The sequence below is a fragment of the Dasypus novemcinctus genome, chromosome 2 (assembly GCF_030445035.2).
Source record: "Dasypus novemcinctus isolate mDasNov1 chromosome 2, mDasNov1.1.hap2, whole genome shotgun sequence".
Classification (NCBI taxonomy): domain Eukaryota; kingdom Metazoa; phylum Chordata; class Mammalia; order Cingulata; family Dasypodidae; genus Dasypus; species Dasypus novemcinctus.
In genome coordinates, this window is record NC_080674.1 from 56,265,975 (window position 1) to 56,287,914 (window position 21,940).

The 21,940-nt window shown below is 34.3% G+C and overlaps 1 protein-coding gene across 1 annotated transcript in view; it reads right to left on the reverse strand.

Annotated features, from left to right (window-relative positions):
- Positions 1–246: 246 nt before the first annotated feature.
- Positions 247–21,940, reverse strand: part of IL6ST (interleukin 6 cytokine family signal transducer) — a 52,502-nt gene continuing 30,808 nt past the window's right edge. Inside the window, exons 8-16 of the mRNA XM_004459335.5 lie at positions 21,281–21,366; positions 20,414–20,624; positions 19,734–19,916; positions 17,497–17,598; positions 17,161–17,307; positions 16,595–16,735; positions 13,117–13,213; positions 6,048–6,129; positions 247–5,383 (exon numbers count right to left, since the gene is read on the reverse strand). Of these exons, the coding sequence (XP_004459392.1) occupies positions 4,646–5,383; positions 6,048–6,129; positions 13,117–13,213; positions 16,595–16,735; positions 17,161–17,307; positions 17,497–17,598; positions 19,734–19,916; positions 20,414–20,624; positions 21,281–21,366 (1,787 nt within the window). The 3' untranslated portion in view covers positions 247–4,645. The remainder of the gene's footprint in view (positions 5,384–6,047; positions 6,130–13,116; positions 13,214–16,594; positions 16,736–17,160; positions 17,308–17,496; positions 17,599–19,733; positions 19,917–20,413; positions 20,625–21,280; positions 21,367–21,940) is intronic.

Consider the following 21,940-nt stretch of genomic DNA (forward strand, 5'->3'; position numbering starts at 1 on the left):
TTCCAGAACTCACCTAGTAAATCTGGAAAACTGGTAAAAGACTGGATATTTCAGAACCTGTTCTATGTTAAGGCCAAGATTTTCTTCTAAATCTTATTCCAGTAGGCCAAATGAGCATTTACAAAACTGAACCCTCATAAAGCATCTAGTTTACACTAAGACTTTATGCTTTATGACTAGATGCTTTACACCCAACACAAATAGTGATGAATATTGTTACCTCAATCACATGTAATGACAGTAAAATGGTAGTGATCACACACGTGAAAAAGAATTTATTTCTTAAATTTACTTGATTAGAGCTGATAAATGACAACTTTTCAACATTTAGTTATGTCAACATAAAAATATAGCTGTGGTTATAATTAGCACATGCAATTCACTGCAACAAGGCAAAAATACATACAATACAAGCCTTCTATATGAAGTTAGATTAGGTGTGGGGATAAAACAGCAAGTGAACTTGAAAGTATTATACTTCTGCATAAATGGAACACGGCAAGGATATAAAAAGGAGACATACCTAATGCTAATCACTGCATTGCAGTACTAGTAAATTGCACATTTATTTTTAGAGTATATCATTTAATACGCATTAAAACTAAAGACTTTTCAAATACCCACCTTTAAATATCCCTTTGTTTCTGACACATCTCATGTGACATGTAGTTATCACCTAGATAAAACTTTCTGTTCAAGGGATAAAAGATCTGGAACATATATCACCATCAGCTTTAAATACATTTTCACCATCATCTATCAACTTTACATCAACTTTAATGAACTGGGTAATGAAGATAAAGTAACCAGTTTGAAGGAATCATTGACTGCAAAAGGCCCTTAAAAATTTTGGAACAAATGAATAACATAAAGAGTTCGCCCTATGCATTTAAAATTTTTAATGCAATGTATAATAGCATATCATACTAAAAAGTTATTATATTTAGTTTTGGAAAGTTTTCTTTTTAACTTACATTTCAATAGAAGTATAGAAGTGTAAGAATTAAAGATATTCCCAAGGAAGCCCTAATGGGTTTCCCTGGACCACCCTTCTATTAATAAAGTAACTTCCTAAAAAGTACTATTGTAAAGGACCAGTCCAAAGAAGAGTAAGGCTGTCCACTAGGATTACACCTTCTTTGAAACCTATGGTAGTGCCCAATTTTGGCTAATTCTCATTACCCTTGCCATTGCATGGCTTCATAGTTTCTCAATTTACAGAATACATTTTTTAAAAAGTAACCTTACCTGGGCATTATGATCTAATACCTACAATAAAAAGATACCCCAATAATTTTTTTGAACAATTCACTTGAAGTTTTATGCAGCTTATTACACTCTGGCATTTTACTCATCTCAACAAAATAAAACTTTATTGAAACAGAAGTGTACTCAAACGGTAGTAATTTTTTAGATTAAAAATATTATTGCAATTTAAACTACATCTGATTTAAAAATTTGCTCTTAAAACCAACTGAGCAAGTCAAACAGAGATGTGGAATATAGCAGAATGGTGGCAGAGCTTTGGCATTGGATTTACTTAGTCAATATATGCCAGTACACAAATCCATTTTAGGGAATTCTATTCTACTTCTATATTTGTCACAACCTTTACTAGTTAACTGTGCAGGTAGAAAAAAGATATCTTTTAAAATTGTATTTGTCTCATTTCTATTTCTAAAGCTATTTCAGATATTATACTTTAAATAAGCTTTAATAAATGTTTTACAAGTATGCTTCAACTTTATTTACCTTTACCTTCATAATAAGAGCTAGGGATACTGGCTAACTTTTAACGTGGCAAAATCTCCTATCTAGGAAATGGGTAGACACTAAAGAAAAATTTAGGTAGAGAGCAAATATGAATACAGAACATATGAATGTGATTTTGCTTTTTCCCCTGGCATCTACTCAAATATTGGTTATGTTCCTGAATGCTGACTGAGTCATGTAAAAAAAGTATTAAAATTTTAGATTTTAGTGAATAGAAAAAATTTGACATTTTATAGTTTTCCAATAGTTATTCAGAAATATGCCTTTATGAGGGATAAGGGCAGGGCACTGAAGACATAGGCAACCAAAAGTCACATTATAACAGTTAACACACTTAAAATACACTGTATCATTTTTTTCTTCTTCAAATCATACAAGGGGACAAGTATATCAGAAGCAGTGAGTTTTGTTCACAAAGAGGCTCTTTTCTGATGTGCTAGCATTACTTTAAACGAAGATAAAATTTTTGGATACTAACTTTATTTAGTTTTCACATAAAGATTCTTTCCTCTACCTAACTAAAATATAATTTACATGCATGAAAACGTTAATTATTCTAAGACATGCTCTAGGTAAATAATTCTTTATTTAAAACAAGTTCCATGATTGCTTTTCCCTACTGGGCAAAGATGCATATTACCTATCAGTGCTCAAATAGCTATTCATTTCCTGAATGACTTTTTGCACAGTAACCACTGATCCATAAAGTATGTCTAAAGAGCTCTGTGGCTGGGGGCAGTCACTCACTGCACCAGGTTCTATACAGGTTTCAACATAGAGATCTGCCTACAAGATATGCTTTCTTAATGACCCTTCATTCTTTTCCCTTAGGTCAGGAGTTCACATTGTATAACAGCTGCCCTCCCCCAAAATGTACAAACTTCACTGTACAACTTTCTTCACAACACTGTTGCTTGTTACGAGGAAAGTTACAGCTAAGATGTAGTAAGATGACTTTAAGGAATTGAAAATTTTAATGGGTAAAAATTTTCTGACAGGCACAGAGCAAGACAGTCCCAACCTGGACTGGCCCTTGACAACCACCTTAAATGGTGGTGCTGCCATTATTTTGTAGTGTGGATTTGGGTCTCTCTGCCCCTACCTGACCTCTCTATAACTCATTTTCCTCACTGCCTCCTAACTCTGTCATTCTACCAATCTCATGTTGGCTTTGGAGAAGTAAGAAATTGGATATAGTAAAATAAAGCATCTGCTCTGTCTCAAAGGAAATCATATGAGAAAAAACTCTGCAAAGTATTATGCATTAAATAAATTCAAGAATAGAAAGGGTAAAATATAGCACAAAGTCAAATGCAAACAATATTCTAAGAGAGTAAAAAGTAGAATTATATTTCAACTGTAAGCATATACCAATTTTTCTTAGCTGTTTATTCTTCAATAACCTCTACAAAATATCTTAAGATTGCCTGGTTTCTGTAATTTAAATATGACAGAACAGCAAAACCTATTTCCTCTGAATTAATTTGATAGCAGTAGTATAAAATTAAACAACTCATGATGAATGCCAATTTCTTTTAATTATTATCCCCCAATTGCAACCTCTGCCTCCGTGTCATATCTGGGGGGTAGGGGATGGCATGAATATGTAAGTGGTTTCACTGCTAAACCATGGAAACCTGGCTCACTTCTCACCTGAAAAACAAGACTGGCAGGAAGAGGTTTAATATATTCCTACCCTGCCACAGAAGAGAAAATATCTATTCCTTCAGTGCCTCTATAATAGATAGTTGTTAACTGTGATGTTTACTAAGATCGGTATGTGCATTTGTTGGATTGTGTTTTTGTTTTGGTGAATACTTTTCAGGACCTCTACCTTAAGTTTGTTGAAAACACCAACTAGAGAAAAGAAGGAATTTTTCAATATTAGCTTACTTAAAAACAAAGTACACAGAGTCACATTTTTAGCTGAAGACATACTGAATAAAGTTCTTCGTCAACCAAATTCTCTGAAGTCTTAGAAGGAAGGGTGAATGGTGTTTATATATACACATACTGAAAAATGTTAAAATTTCAGCCTTTGTAAATGCCAAATTAGTTTTAAAATATATAATTAAGACAGTTTGTGGCACATATTCCTAGCTCTTTTCTGGGCACTCTTAATTTGTGAAAGTCGAACCTAAAAGAGGCTGTCAATGACGACACAAGGTAAATTTTTGAAAATTTAGTAAGACTGATTATATTATATTCAAAAAAATAATACTTTTAATCTGCTAAGTTAAAACTTTGGAAATCCATTTCTCCATTAACAACTGACAGCATCATTACCAATGGCAGGGAACCAATTATTACTTTGTATGGTGGTCATGATTATAAATGAGACCAATATTTGTTTTTTGCCTATAATACTTGGCTCGTAGTTCTGTCATATGAACCTCTTTTTACATTTATGTTTTCAATTGAAGTAGAGGGTTTAGACCTTTGTTTTTCTAATTTTTTATATTCTCTCTCCCTAAGCCACTTTGATTATCCTTGTCAACATCAGAATAGCTGTGCTCATTAAGTATATCGCTGCTAATTTTTTAAACACCCTCTGATTTCTACATATGAAAATAAAAATGAAGTTTTACTTTATACATCTCAGACAAGCTTTCTGCTTTTCTTCAGTGCAAACATCCTGAAATAGCATAAAGTCATTCAGCTCTTCAAAGGATGAAGTCAGTCTATGTAGTGCTTAAAGTAGGATCCCAGATATTCAGGAATGGAAATAGCCCATGTAAGATACAGTATGATTTTGTCCTAGGGCAAATAATCATCTTCTGTGAGTTAAGACTTTTTTGATCTCAAATCACAGATAAAGTATTTTTAGCTTTACTTTACAGGTACTGATGAAGTTGTAGCAGGAACCAATCTTTCACTGAGGCATATAGCCACCTTGTCTTACAGTCTGAGGTAAGTAACTTTTAGGCATTCCTTCATCAATTGCAGCCTCCATCCCAACTGTTTCAAATCTCTCTCTGTGTCCCTCAGTACCAGGACCAAAAGCATCCTCTGCACAAACTTCCTGAAACACTTTCATTTGCCCAGATCCATAGGATTGTGAATTATGATCTGAAACCTGCTGCTGTTTAAGTCTAACAAAATCTTCCTCATTGACTGATACTTGTTTTGACCTTTCAAAATGTGAAATATCAGGACTGGTTTCATGTTGCCTGCAGTTTTGTTTAAAATACTGTTGTCTGGGCAATATGCCATCACCACCATCTACGTTATCTAGTAATTGTAGGTCTTCTGGTCGCTCCTCTGAATCTAACAAGGGCTGGGTGGACTCAGATCTTGAGAAGACTTGGACTGATGGAACCTGATGTCTGTAGCCACTATGTACTACAGTCGAATACTGGACAGTGCTCGAAGTGTTTTGTGTGGATTCATTTTCTTCACTGCTTGAAATGCTTGGCCTAGATGATGACAGGCATGAAGACCCTCCAATGCCACTGCTGTGGCCTTCAGTGCTATTTTTTTCCTTCTTGAATAGGTCCAATGATTTCAGATCTTCTGGAAAAGACTTTTTATTGTTTGCTTCTATTTCCACAACACTTACGTCAGTGAAATTGCCATCTGAATACATTTGCTCTTTTGAATTAAAATTGTGCTAAGAAAGAGTAAAAATGGATTAGATACTCAATTAGAGCAAAGAGCCAATACATGTCTGAAAAGTCTCAGTAATTTTCAAAGGTGCAGAGATAACCTCTAAAATGCCACTAAATTACTGTCATCTACCTGAACTACAGATGCTTGTGAAGTCAGTTTCTTAAGAAGTATGCATCAGGTTGTAAATCCACAGATTTTATACATCAGTAATGTAGGTGTCACATTCTGATAAGCTAATGATCTACAGACAGTATTCATAAATAGAAAATGACTACGTAACCTATGATTACATGGATAAAAAAACTAAGAAACAGATAAAGAAAAATCAAACTTGAATGACTGGGATTTTGTGGAATATAAAATACACATTTTAATCTGTTAATTCAATTCAGGGATTACTGAAACATAATTATGAATCATTTCCCCTCTGGGGTATATTTTCAGCTCTCAGTGAATTTAGTGTAGGCTCCCTGAATTAAGAATATCAGAAAAATATGCTATGATGATGATAAATGGCTAGAATGTATACAAATTACATATTTCTATTAAAATTCCCACTTCTGTACTATTTGTTTTCATTTACTTTTCCCTTCAGTCTGATTATCTTTTGGTTGAACTCTAGAAATGCATTACATTATGAACTACTCAGAAGTATTTTATCTTACCCTTGGAGGTGTGTGAGGTGACCACTGGGCAATATGACTCTTTGAAGGATCTGGAACATTAGGCCAAATATGTTTTTTTATCCTGGAAAGAAATAAGGCATATGTACAATCACATTTAATAAACAACGACTAGTTCCTATTTCTAAGCATGTTCATCTAAGAATAGTAACTAAATCAATTAACCAAATAGCTAGTCTACTAAATCTTATAACCAATAAAAAGACTAAATCTTATAACCAATAAAAAAGTGAAAAATGCATGAAGATCTTAATCCATTCATAAATAAAAATTTCAATCAATATTCAATTTTTAAAAACCCTGATAATAAAAGTCACTTTAAAGCTTTAGCCAAGGCACAAAATGTGGTGGTACACTACCTTCTAGGAGAAACAACATAAAAATGTACAATTTCCAAAGAATCCAGGTATCAAATAAAAATACATTTTCACATTGATGCCAAGTAAAAGATAATGAATTTGAATTTTTACCAAGGAAGAAAGACTAACAATAAATATTAAACATACCCAATTCATTCAGAATATCCTTATCACCAAAAACCTGTTTATATATGTTTACCTTAACATAGTTCCTAGCTGAAAGTTAAAACTCTTAGGTATATAGTGAGTCAATCTTGAGAATAAGTCCAAATATAAAAAATGAAATAAAAATAATAAAAATGAATAAAGAGAATTTGTGTTTCTGGTAAGGTCAGGGTAAATGACCAGACTAACACTCCTATAGAAAACAACTACAAAAATCTGTGCATACTATAAAAAACAAGAGTTGACAACCTACATGAAATGGGCAATTTCTTTGAAAGACACAAAACTGACTGAAGGAGAAAATGAAAACTCTTATATAGTCCTGTGTTTAAAAAGAAATTGAAATTAAAAACCTCCCCACAAAAAAACTCCAGGCCTACATAGCGTCATTTGTGAACTCTATTAAACACAGAAGAAATAAGTCCTAATCAAACTCTTGCAGAAAATAGGAGGCAATATGTTTCAATTCATTTTCTGAGGCCAGTATTACCTGATCTAAAACAAAAAAATCACAAACAAAAGATGGGCCAATATGACTCACGAACACAGTGATTAGCAAAATAATACACTGAATCTAGGAATAACCCAGAATTGCAAAGATAATATAAATCAATTAATGAAAATGCACCATACTCATGGAATAAAGAAAAACCAGAGTTCTGGAAAGATGGTGTCAGAATAGGTAGGCAGGGCTCAGTTTCCTCACAAAAACAACAGAGAAGGAGCCAAAAGCTGAGGGACCTGCGTTGGGGTCAGCAGACCAGGACAGAACTGTAAAACTCCTAGGAGGGTGAAGGACAGAGAAAAGAACCCAAAACAACAAACCCCTTTGGGGGTTTAGTGAGTTACTAAAGATGGTCGAGAAGGCCTACCATTCCCCACATTCAAGACATTAAGCCTGGGAAAAACCCCTGGCTCACTGCAGAGGGTCAGTCCACCTCCCAGTCAGCTGTTAAAAGGAAAGAGGAAGGATGAGTCAGAGGGCATCTCTAATGAATTCAGACAGCTGAGCCCACCTTGAATCTTGGCTGCAGCCAGATCAGAAAGAGAAAATGGGGGTTGAAAGAAACACCTGCATGGGAAGGTTTGCAGATAAGCCCCACTTGCTGGCTGGCCAGGAAATTGCAAGGAAAAAAACTGCTTTTAGGTATATCTTTAGTTTCACCCCGGGAGAAAAACTACCCCATTAGAGTCCTGTTAGTGGCCCAATTTTGATAACTAAAGCTGGGCAATTTTAAAGATTTAGAATAAGATGAACCAAATATCAAAGAAGAGCCTTAATACAACAAAACAAAACAAAAACAGTAGGCAAGAGAGAAATTGACCATCACAGTAAATTCACCAAAATATTCAGGTGCCTAGACATCAACACAAAATTACAAGCCATATTAGGAAACAGGCAGAGTGGCCCAGCCAAATGAACAAACCAAATATCCTCAAGATACACAGGATTTAAGCAACAAATCAATGATAATCACACAAATCTCCTGAATCTATTCAAAGACTAAAGGAAAATGTGACAAAAGAGACAAAGGATATTAAGAAGACATTGAGAGAGCATGAAGAACAATCTAAAGACTACAAAGAAAGTAACAGCACTTATGGACACAAGGGATGAGATTAAAAATATATTAGAGGCACATAACAGCAAATGTGAATTGCTCAAAGACAGAATTAGTGATTTTGAGGGCAAGCTAGCAAAGACAGGAGAACAGAAAGAGAAAATAATAGAAAAAAATGGAATTGGTAACAATGCAAAAGGCACAAACATATGCATTATTAGTGGCCCAGAAGGAGAAGAAAATGGGAAAGGGACAGAAAGAATATGTGAGAAAACAACTTTCCAACCCTTATGAAAGACATAAATATCAATATCCAAGGACAACACACTCCAAACAATAAATTCGAATAGACCTACTCCAAGCCACCTACTTACTATTCAGAATGACAAATCAAATGTCAAGAGAGGATTCTGAAAGCAGCCAAGAGAAAGCAAAGCATCACATTCAAGGGAACCTCAATGAGATAAAGTGTTGACCTCTCATCAGAAACCACAGAGGGGAGAAGGAAGTGGTATGATATATTTAAGTACTGAAAGAGAAAAACTGCCAGCAAAGAATTCTGTATTTGGCAAAACTGCCCTTCAAAAATGAGGGTGAGTTTAAAAGACTTCACAGGTAAAACATGAGCGAGTTTTTGTTGCGAAAAGACCAGAATTACAAGAGGTACTAAAGGGAGTGCGGCAGCCTAAAAGGAAAAAACAAGGGCAAGAGACTTGGAAAAGAGTGTAGAAATGAAGTTTATTGGGATGGATAAATTAAAGGGTAAAAAGACAGTATTAAGATATGACAATGGAAAGACAAAGGACAAAATGGACAAAGTAAGTATTGTCTTTAAAGTAGTAACGTTAAATGTTACTAGCTTGAACTCCCCAATCAAAAGGCACAGACTGGCAGAATGGATGAAAAAATATGAGCCATCTACATGCTGTCTACAAGAGACTGACCTCAGAGGTAAGGGCATAACCAGTTGGAAAGTGAAAGAAGGAAAAAGATATTCCCCGCAATAATAACCAAAAAAGAGCTGAAGTAGCAATATTAATATCAGACAAAATAGATTTTAATTGGAAAACTGTTATAAGGGATGAAGAAGGTCATTATATATTAATAAGAGTCAATTTACCAAGAAGAAATTACTATAATAAATATTTATGCACCTAATCTGAGTGCCCCAAGATATATGAGACATTTATTGGCAAAACTGAAAGGAAAAACAGATGTCCCCACAATAGTTGGAGACCTCAATATACCACTCTTAGTACTAGACAGAACTGTACAGAAGATAAAAGAAACAGAGCTTGAATAATATGCTAAATTATCAGACATTTACAGAACATTACATGCCAAAAGAGCACTTTTCAAGTGCTCATGGCTCCTTCTTCATGATAGATCATATGCTGTGTCAGAAGACAGTTCTCAATAAATTTAGAAGTTTCCTATTATACAAAACACTTTCTCTGATCATATCAGAATGAAGATGAAAATCAATACTGGACAGAAAATGGGAAAATTCATAAATATATGAAGATTAAACAAAACATTCTTAAATAACTAGTGAGTTGAAGAATTTGAAAGAGAATTCAGGAAATATCTTGGGATGAATGAAAATGAGAATACAACAAAATTATGGGATACAGCAAAAGCAGTGTTTCGAGGAAAATTTATACTGCTCAATGCTTACATTAAAAAAAAAAAAGAGCTAAAATTGAAGCTTTAAATTCTTTTCTCACTTTCTGACATTAAAGCATATTACCTAGCTACAGTGGGAAAACAGCATGATTTTAGCATAAAGGTAAGACAGACTGACCAAACAAACCAAACTGAGAACTCAGAAACAGACCCTCAATGGGTCTATTTCTAAGGACCCTTTTATGGCCAAGTGAGATGGGGGTAAAGAGGAAAGCTTGCTGAGAAATGAGAGAAGGATGAAAATCCACACTGAGATTTGATGTGCGTTCCTCTAAGCAGAGAGATTGAGATTTGGCTTGTATGGTTACCTTTTAAGCTATAAATTATTCCTCCCCCTGCTAATGTTCAGGTGAGGGGCCCCAGATGTTACTGGTCACCCCACTAGCAACGGTGAAAGCCAATGGCCAGGCTGGTCAAGTGATTTTTGACAAGGCTGTCAAGCCCTCCCAGCTGGGCCAGAACAGTCTATTGAACACATGGTGCTGGAAAAACGAGATATCCATAATAGAATTCAACAATAAAAAGACAACCCAATTAAAAATCAGGCAAAAGTCTTGAATTGACAATTGTCCAAGGAGGACATACAAATGGTGAAAAAACACATGAAAAAAAGTTCAACATCACTAGTGATAAAGGAAATGCAAATCAAAACTATGATTTCACACCTATTAAAATGGCTACTATTAAAAAGTCAGAAAACTACAATTGTTGGAGAGGATGGGGAGAGATAGGAATGCTTATTCACTGATGGTGGGAAATTTAGAATGGTATAGCCACTGTGGAGGACTTTTCGGCAGTTCCTAAGGAAGCTGAATACAGACTTGCCATTTGACCCGGCAATGGTTACTATTACTAGGTGTATACCCAGAAGAACTAAGAGCAGGGACATGAACAGATACCTGCACACCAATGTTCATAGCAGTGTTATTCACAATTGCCAAAGGATGGAAACAGCCCAGGTATCCATCAACTGATAAAAGGATATACAAATTGTGATGTATACACACAATGGAATATTATGCAGCAATAAGAAGAAATGAAGTCATGAAGCATATGATAACATCAATGAACCTGGAGGACATTACGTTGAGTGAAGCTAGACACAAAAGGACCAATACTGTATGACTGAGTTATTATGAACTAAATATACTGTGTACATTCATGCAGTTAATAATTAGAATACAGGTCACCAGAAAATAGAATGAGGGTAGAGAGTGGAAGAGCTGAGGGTTAATCTGTGCAGAATTGGTAAATAGGGTGTTTGTAAATCTCTGGAAATGAATAGAAATGGTGAAAGCACTTTATAGTGCCTGTAATTAGCAGAGCTACTATGTGGGTATAACTGTGGTTGAAAGGGAAAAGTCTAAGGACATGTGTATTACTAGTAGGAAAGCGAAAAATTGTAATATGAGACTATATAACATAGTGAAACCTCATATGAAATATAAATATGAAAGAAATTCAATGACAAAAAAACCTGACCTCATATCATGCACAAAAATTAACTTAACATGTGTCACAGACACAAGAGCTAAAACTATTAAACTTTTAGAAGAAAACACACGAGAAAATTTTTGTGATGATGGGTTAGGCAAACATTTCTTAAGTAGATTAAAAAAATGCAGGAATCATAAAAGAAATTATTGGTAAAATGGATTTCATCATAATTTAAAACTTCTCTATAAGTTTTTCTAGAGTTTTTCTGAAGTCAACAGTTAAGAAAACAAAAAGATCAACAGATTGAAACACCTGCATAAACTTTATCGATAAACTTTTTAAAAACATAGCATATAAAGAACTCTTCTAGCTCAAGATTAGCAAAAGACAACCCAAATTAAAAGCAGGCAATCAATTTCAAGAGACACTTCAGAAAAGAAGATATATCAGTGGCACATGAAAAGATCTGTCACTAGTTATCAAGGAATTGGAAATTAAAACAAGAGAGCACTACACATTCACTAGAAAGAACTGCTAAAGTTAAAAACCCTGTGGGAAGAGGATTTGGCTCAACTGATAAAGCATTTGCCTACTACATAGGAGGCCCATGGTTCAAACCCTGGGTCTCCTGATCCATGTGGTGAGCTGGCCCAGCACAGTGCTGATGCGTGCAAGGAGTGCCGTGCCACGCAGGGGTGTCCCCCACGTAGGGGAGCCCCAAGTGCAAGGAGTGCACCCCTCAAGGACAGCCGCCCAATGTGAAAAAAGCAGACTGCCCAGGAGTGGTGCCACATACACGGAGAGGTGACGCAGCAAGATGACACAACAAAAAAGAGACATAGATTCCCAGTGCCGCTGACAAGAACGCAAGCAGTCAAAGAAGAACACACAGCGAATGCACACAGAGAGCAGACAACGGGCAGGAGGGGGAAATAAATAAAAAATAACTCTTTTAAAAAAAACATAAAACCTCGGGGAGCGGATGTAACTCAAGTGTTTGAGCACCTGCTTCCGATATAAGGGTCCTGGGTTTGATTCCCAGTACCTCCCAAAAACAAAACAAAGAAAAATACCAACTTTCATTGGGGAGCAGATGTAGCTTAGTGGCTGAGCACCTGCTTCCCATGTAAAAGGTCCTGGGTTCAATCTCTGGTACCTCCTACAACAAACAAGCAAGCAAACAAAAAACTCTGACCCTACTAAGTGCTGATGATAGTATGAAGCAAATAGAACACCCATACATTGCTATTGAGAATGCTAGATGGTGTGGCTACTTTGAAAAATAGTATGGCAGTATCTTATACAGCTAAACATACATAAATCAAAAAGTATGATCATGCAGAGATTTGTATGTGAATGTTCACAGCAACATTATACATAAAAACCCCCAACTAGAAACAATCTAAACTTCCACCAGCAGATGAATAGATTCCATATTTTATATAATATGCAGCAATAAAATGGAGAAAACATTAGTATATACAATAACATGGGAGGATCTCAAAAATACTACACTACTTGAAATATGTCATACAGAAATGACTACATACTATCCAATCCCATTTGTATGAACCTCTAGAATAGGCAAAGCTACAGTAACAGAAAGCAGGTCAGTGATTGCTTGATGCCAGGAGTTGGGAATACGACAGACTACAAATGACACAAGGAAACTTTTTAGGGTGATGGAAATGTTCTAAACCTTGACTGTGGTGGCAATTATACATCTGTATACAATTATTAAGATTGATCAAACCATACACTTAATGAATGAATTTTACTATATGTAAATTATTATCACAATAAAGCTGGAAAAACTGCAAAAATAAGAGTAAGGGTACTTACAGATCTCGCTTATTAAAGCAGAACAATACTCCCAAAAGAGTTGTCAATAGGAATGCTAAACAAACAGGTACAACTATGGCTTCAATTTCTCCTTGAGCTAAAAAACAAAAATGGGTAAAATGGGAAATAATTGCTGAGACATATGCTAAGGAGAAATAGTAGAACTTCCCTACCACAGTAATGTTGAAAAAATGAAATATTTTTCTTTTAATAACCCTTTCATACTAAAGATTCAAGTTACATGTCCTTCCTTTTCTCTTTGGTAAATTATCCTTAAACAGTATCTGGCCACACAATAAGTATATAATGAACACTGGACTGAGTTACTGGATAGATAATCTGGTAATTTAGAGCTTTCAAAGCCTAACCACTTTGGTTTAACTACATTTATGATCTGCACTCAGCAGAATTGTAGCAAACCTTAGGTTTGTATTGTAACACTGCCAAACAGATGAGAAATTATATCAGAAGAAATATGGGTAATGGATAGAATTGGAAGAGCTATAAAACAAGATTTAGTAAAAACTGGACTACTAATTTCACCTTCTACAAGGAACAAAAATGCAACAATCTTCAGCCAAAATTTTAAGTTATTTAACATTTCCAAAATGATGATATATCTGATATAGGGCTAAGAACTTTAGGAGATGCTCCAAAGGCACAAAAAATGGCAAAGGCAGGAATAATATCATCTATAAAACAACAAGCCTAAGACTATATATCTGCATTATATAAATCCCTATCTGCATTTAAAAGGGGGCTTATTAATCAAATATACTGCTAACTGGGACAATATATTGGAGAATTTAAAAATGAGTATCTTATTGTAGTTTCTGGTTAGCTTCCTCCCCCCCTCTTTTAATTAATCTTTTAAAGGAAAAATGTATGAATAATATTGCTTAGTCTTAATATTGTTCACTTAGTCTTATCTTTCTATCACACAGATCCCTTCGTATATAAAATTAGTTGGAAAATATTAACCCTTGAATGCTAAGAATAAATATCCAAATTAAACTCAGGCAGAATCTTTCCTTTATTGTGCTAAACTTCAGCCTATTTTTCATGCCCTGGATCTTTGGTTGAGAAGCTCTAAGAGGCCTTCTTTTTATTTGTCTGCTTCCTTTAAGACTCAAATACTGCCTCCTCCATAAATAGCCTTCTTTGAAGGTGAAACTGCCCCCTTCCTGAAATATTTAAATTTCTACTGTATTTATATCTACATGTGCCAACTGGCTCTGCACTTGTGTTGTTTACTAATGCCTTATTTCTTCAACTAAGCTATAAGGTCCTTAAGGCAAAGCCCATACCACGTGAAGAAGTCATAATAAACAAAGATGGGTAATTGAAACAATTTTTAATTGAATAATAATAAAGACAGGTAAGTGAGAAAAAGCAGATTATGAAATAGTAAGTATGATCTAATTTTTGGGAAAAAAATGGTTGCATGGGATGTAAAAAAAATGTTGTGAATTATTTTTGGGTGAGGTGTTATGGGTGACATTTTTCTGTCTTTATCTTTTATTGCATAGTCTAAACCCCCTATAAATAGCATTACTTTTATAACCAGGAAAATAAACTTTAAAGAGTTATTTTTATTTTTCTAAGATCATGGTACAGTTTTATTTCAAGAAATACCTATACACACCTATTCTATTAACACATCACAACAAACACTATTCCAGAACCTACAGTCATCATAGGCTGTATCGGCAAAGTTCAGGATCTTTTATTATCTATTTTATGCAGTCACTGATCCATCTATCCTCTTCTTCACCAATTATTCAACCACCAAGGAATACAGAGGTTACTATTTATCATTCATTTTGCTGGCACTTGGGGTGGGAGTTACAAATACAATGATAATAAAGTATAATGTAAGACTCAAATATAATGGGAACACAGAAAATACATAGCTTAAATGTGCTTCAAGGAGGCTACAGGAACAGCCAAAACACAAGAAGAAGGGGCAATGTACTGAGAAAAGGGAGGGAAAATGCAGAGAAAATTATAAAGGGCTTAGGGTCAAAGAAGGTCATGACTATGAAAGAATATGTACATGCAGTATGAGAAGGCATAATCAATACGATTTGAAACCTATCTTATGTGGGGAAATAGAAATGAAGAAATTTACTAAAATCACATCTAAACTTCCAATTTTGACAGAAGAGTTAGATGGCTATAGTGTGGAACACAGGAAGAGAAATGTATTTGGGGAAGAAAGAGGATGGCTGCAGTTACAAACAGGGGTTGAATAGGCAGATAAGAATAGAGTTGAGGGAAATGGACTTGGCTCATCGGATAGAATGTCCGCCTACCACATGGGGGGTCCAGCGTTCAAACCCAGGGCCTCCTAACCCGTGTGGTGAGCTGGCCCAATGCAGTGCTGATGCGCGCAAGGAGTGCTGTGCCACACAAGGGTGTCCCTTGCGTAGGAGGGCCCCATGCACAAGGAGTGCACCCCATAAGGAGAGCCGCCCAGCACAAAGGAACGTTCAGCCTGCCCAGGAGTGGCGGCCACACACATGGAGAGCTGATGGAGCAAGATGACACAACAGAGAGAGACACAGATTCCCAGTGCTGCTGATAAGAATAGAAGCGGACACAGAACAACGCACAGCAAATGGACACAGAAAACAGACAACTGGGGTGGGTAGGGGGGAGAAATAAAAAAAAAAAAAAAGGAAAATAGAGCTGAGACAGAGCCAAAGCAAATATAAACCATTTGAAAGAACAGCAGAAAAAGGAGAGAGAACAGAGAGGTATAGAGAGAGGGGGGATTCAGGAGTGTGTATTTAGAAGAATAAATAATAGTACTGTTAGAACCAAGGGAGGAGGAATTTAGTGGAGGGAGAGGCCAACAGAGTTAAACATTTAAAAGAAGAAAGACGAAGACTTAAAAGCATGTAGTAGTTATAACAACCAAGAGTCTTCTGAGAGTGACACCAAAGACATTTCAGTGGAGTGGTGGAGGGGTGGAGGCCTGATCTCAGTAGGTTAATGACTGGAGATATGGAAGTGGGAGTCTGCAACTGTGACTATTCTTTCCAGTAACCTACTTATAAAAGGTATGAATAAGGAGAGGAAGGAAAAGATACCACACCTAAGTTTTGCCAATGAATTAATGAACCCGTTTAGAAGGGTACACAAATTCTTTGGGCATTCAGAGTATAAGTGAATTCAGTCAGAAACAGTTAATAAAAACACCAGGAAGACTTGATGAGCAAGAATATTTTCTAAAAAGAAACAACTGAAACCAAAGATAAACATGAATACAAAAATTATAATTTCTAAATTCCTTTCTATGAGCCCAAGATGAACTTCTAATAAAATTTTAGCATATGAACTAAGCCTGGTTACATTAAAATAAAGATGGAAAGGAAGGAAGGACAGAAGGAAGGAGAAAAAGAAGACTTTAAACTTCATTAATGAAAGGGTAATGAAATTAATTAATGAAAGGTTAAACTTCATTATTTCTTACCAAACTTTGGTGTAGTAAAAGTGAATTCTGGACCATCCTTTCCACCTTCATCTGTGTAGGCTGCCATTCGTACCATGTACAATGTGTCACTAGTCAAAGAGGATAGTGTATATTCTGTGTGGGAAGAATCCACATTCACAGCTGGAAGAAACCAGTAAGTATATTTTATTCAACCACTTAATGTTTTTGCTTCATCTGGCCTATAACTGGCATTATGAAAATATTAACAAGAAATCAAAATATTTCACCAGGAAACTCTCATAACCCTGACATGGTTCTCCTATAAGCACGAAACACTATTTGTTATCACAAATGCAATGAGAAATCATATTCTCAGGTGTCTCTTTTCTGAAAAAAATAAAATATACTTACATGCGGTTCTCCTATAAGCACAAAAGACTATTTGTTATCACAAATGCAATGAGAAATCATATTCTCAGGTGTCTCTTTTCTGAGAAAAATAAAACATACTTACATGCATTAACATGAAAAGATAAGATTTAAATTAGTATTTAAAAGGTTAGGAAAAAACATCTGATTCTTAATAACAGATACAGTTTTATTACCGGTTTCATTTCCAATGATAGTTCTATAAAATATAGTATAATTTCTGATAAATCCATTTTGAACATCAACAGGAAGTTGGTCCCACTCTAAGACAGCTTCATTTTTCCCTACTTTCTTTGTCCGGACAGTAGGTCCTTTGGAAGGTGCTGTAAAACAGAGTAAGTTTATTTCCTAATTGAAAATCATTAGAATTTGGTAAATCATTAGAATTTAGTAAAAATTCCTTATGATAAAATTACTTAAATAGGAGCAATATCCTTATTTAAAAGTGAAAGAATGTGTTCGTTAATTCAAAGTTGTTAACATCTTTCAAAGAAAGTTGAGTATGGACTTACGAGCTTGTTTAAGGTATGCCTTTACAGATTCAGAACTTCCTGGTCCATCATCATATACTGGTATAACTGTTATGAAATAACATTTGCTCTCCTCTAGGCTCCCTACAGTAAGAAGAGTAGATTAAGTATATTTTCCTATAATAATAATCTTTTACATTATAATTTTATGGTAACTTAAAATTGCAACTTCATTAAGGAAACATTCAATTTTGTTTACTGGATTCAGGCTCAGTAAGTAAAACTGTTTATAAAGGTAAAAGGTTACTCCATGCTCATGAATTGGACGACTAAATATTATAAAGATGTCAATTCTACAGAAAACTATTTAGAGTCAATGCAATCCCAATCAAATTCCAATGGCCTTCTTTGCAGAAATGGGAAAACCAACATCCCGTTTATTTGGGAGAATAAGGGGCCCTGAATAGCCAAAACCATCTTAAAAAGAGCAAATTTGGAGGACTCACATTTCCCGATGTTAAAATTAACTCAAAATAGATCAAAGACCTAAACAAACAACCAGGAGTATAAAATTCCTAGAAGAAAACGTAAGGAAGCATCTTCAGTATCTTGTGTTAGGCACTGGCTTCTAACATTTCACACCCAAAGCACAAACAACAAAAGATAAAAAAAGATAAAATGGGACCTCACCAAAACTAAAAACTTTTGAGCATCAAAGTGCTTTATCATGAATATGAGAAGACAACTTACTCAATGGGAAAATGTTTTAAAACAAAATATCTGATAAGGAGTTAATACCCAGAATAAATAAACTGTACAACTTAACAATAAAGAGACAAACAATCCATTTTAAAAATGGGCAAAAGACTTGAATAGACATTTTTCCAAAGAGGATACATAAATGGTCAAAAAAACGCATGAACAGATGCGCAACAACATTAGCTACTAGGGAAATGCAAATCAAAACCATAATGAGATGCCATTTCACGCCCACTAAAATAGCTATTAAAAAAATGGAAAATTACAACTGTTGGAGAGGAAGGGGAGAAATAGGAACACTCATTATCAACCAACCAATAGATAAATACAATGTGGTATACACACACAATGGAGTATTATTCAGCCATGAAAAGGAATGAAGTTCTAATAAATCCAACAATATGGATGAACCCTGAAGATATCAAGTTGAGTGAAATAAGCCAGAAACACATGGACTAATAATGTATGATGACCTCACTGATATGAAACAATTAGAATAATCAAACTCTGAGTCAGAATCTGGAATAGAGGTTACCAGGGACTGGGTAGGAGGTAGGGAATGGGAAGTTAATTTTAACATATACAGAGGTTGTTTTGGGGATGACTGGAACATTTTGGTTTTGGATGGTGGTGAAGGTAGCACGACATGGTGAATGTAATTAACAGCACTGAATTAAATATGTGAATGTGGTTAAAAAGAGAAATTTTAAGTTGCACGTTACTGGAATAAAAATTAAAAAACAAAGGACTGTACAACATGGTGAACCCTACTGATTGTAAGCAATGAACTATTATAAAAATGTTCTTCCATGAATTGTAAAAAATGTACTGTATTAAGGTGTTACTAATAGGGAGTAATATGGAAACTCAATAATGACTGCATTTATATTAGGGTTTATATTTATCAAGTTATTTTAAAAGCTCTGATATCAAATTATCCTGGGTTTTACTTATACAGTAAATTATACCTAATTCTCTGGAACCACCTAGTAAGTGAGACGCCACTATTAAAACCTAGGACTAATGCAAAGTATTAAAAACTGGGAAAATGGTGCACACGTATGTGGGAGAGGGTATATGGGACCTCTGTACTTCTGTGTGATTTTCCTGCAACTTCTCTAATTTAAAAACAAAACACTGTAGTGAAGGCACTAAAGATCCTAATTAGTCAGGTGACTGGGAAAAAAAGAATTAGTGCCATTTCCCCCTAGAAGATAACCAAAGTTTAAAGATAAATTTATTTTAAATAATTCTTTCATTTATAATTTTTCCAAAGTAACCTATCTATTCCTCAAAAGAAAAATTTTTATTTTTATATAGTATTTTATTTATCTGTCCACTTGCAAAATTAAGTGTTCATCATATTGAAGATTATATCTTCAACACAAATTTATCTTTCTTTAACCATTACTCATGAAATTATAGGCTCCTTTACCTTCTTAAAGAGTAATTTTACCTTTTCTTAATGATTCATTATTACCAGTATCAGAAAAATGAAGAATTTTTATATTCTGGTTTACCTCTTAAATAGGTGTGATGTATAGTACCGTCTTCTTGTTGCCAGTCTGGGATACAGGGTAATTTATCCGATAACACACACCACTCAACTATGTATTTGTTTACAGATTCATTTGGAGCAGTCCATTCTACCCAAAGCTTATTGTCTTTAGGAAATGCTTTAAGATCTGTTATGGGGTGAGTAGCTTTAGGGGAGAGAAAAAAAAAGGATGATACAGATATTCACTTAAAATTTGAAGTTTTGATATTTTGCAGGCATTTCCATACCATATAATTTATGGATTGTCATCAGTTTTTATACCATAATATTAACAGGTATTTTCATTAATAAAAGCACTTTAATTATCACTGACATGTAAGGAGGATAGTCAATTTTGAAACTTAAATCTTGCCTTCCTAAAATGTTTCAAATGTTTTGTGTACATAAGTTTTATATTTAAGTTTTGTGTTATCTACAGTTTTTAAAAAATAGGTAAGTAATCAGAAAATTCTACAAAGGAATTTTACCACAAAATTTATTACAAAATTCAAGTGAGCTGCATAACAATTATTTGGTTGCCAGTTCTAAAAATATGGTCATCTCGATAATGAGGCGATAGTTTCAAACAACTTGCTCTAACCCATTCACACCCAACTATCCTCTTCTATCCCTGAGCCAGGCTTTATTCTCACAGACACAAACCTTGGAAGTCAGAGGCAGGGATAGTTAAAGCAGACACATCTGATCTGCCAACCGCATTTCTTGCTGTCAGAGTTGCCACGTAGCGATCGTTTGTGAGGTTTACTGTCAGTTTTGTGTCATTAACTAAGTATTTTTGTAAATGTGATTTCCATTTTGTGAGAGTCACTTCATAATCCAAGATTTTTCCATTAGCTTCAAAAGGAGGCAATGTCTGTAAAAATTTATTTAAAAATTTTATCATGAATCTTGAACAAAATTAACCAGCTTCTCTTCAATTTCACTGCTTTTACTATTATGTAAAATCTCATTTAATTAGAAGAGACCAACATCACAATTTTAAACTAAGTACTAAAGTGCATGCTGAATAAAGAGTAAAATCATGACCTACTAAGAGAGGGAAAATAGGTTTTATTTCTTATTATTTATTTCTTATATACGGTCTGCTCTGTATATAATACAGTCTACTGTATTATGTGGAAATAAATTCTTTTATGTCTTTTTTGAGTACTTTTCTCTCTATGCCATCTACTCAGCACATTTATGGAATGACGATTTTCTGTTTCCTGTTATCAACATACATTATGCTTAAATTTGGTAATTGGTCTAAAATACCAATTACAAAAAACTTATATATTATTTTCTATGAGGCACTCTGGAAAACTCAATAAAGATCAAGACAAGGTCTTTCTTCTTACAGAATCTAATATCTATATATAGTTATTAAAAGTAACTGAAGAACTTTGCTGATACTAAAATGATTGAAAATTTAAGTTCTGGGGAAAAAAAACCCACTATCTATCATCTTATATCTATTTCTATGCCATCTTATATCACACAAAAGATATAAATATAAATTTTTTTTTTTACCTTCCATATGAGTTGAACAGCTCTATAACCATGATGAGTATGGGATGGATCTATCTTATACCAGAAACTTGGTTTCTTGGATGGTCCTAAAGAAAAGGAAAACACTTTTTTTAAATAAAAAGTTTTTAACAGTAAAATAAAATCCTAGAAATTTTACTTTGCTCTTAATATTCCTGCCTTTTGAGTGCAATAGTCTCTCTTTATTATCAGTATTTTTCCAACATAGCAAGATAAGCCTATGTCTCCTTTAGTCCAGGGCAATAGCTTGACATTCATATTGTACTGGAACTCTTTTCTAACCTCAAAATTATAAGGATACAAATATATCCTACATAATAAACCATTATTTATTTCTTTGTGCTAAAAAGCAAACCAAAAAAAAATCCTACTTAAATGCTTAAAATACCTAAGTAGAATATACAACAAAATAAATGAAGTACATGTAATATAAATTTACTACTTTATATCGGGATGATTCAGAATAATAGTATATAATAAAAACAATTCACAAGATTATTGTGATAATCACCAACCATGAGAAAAGCACTTTAATATATAAAATGTCAAATACTAACAATTTGGTTTAAAAAATCTTGTATTGTCAACTGGTATTTTACAAATATAATGACAAAATATGGTAATTCAATAGAAGAAAAATTG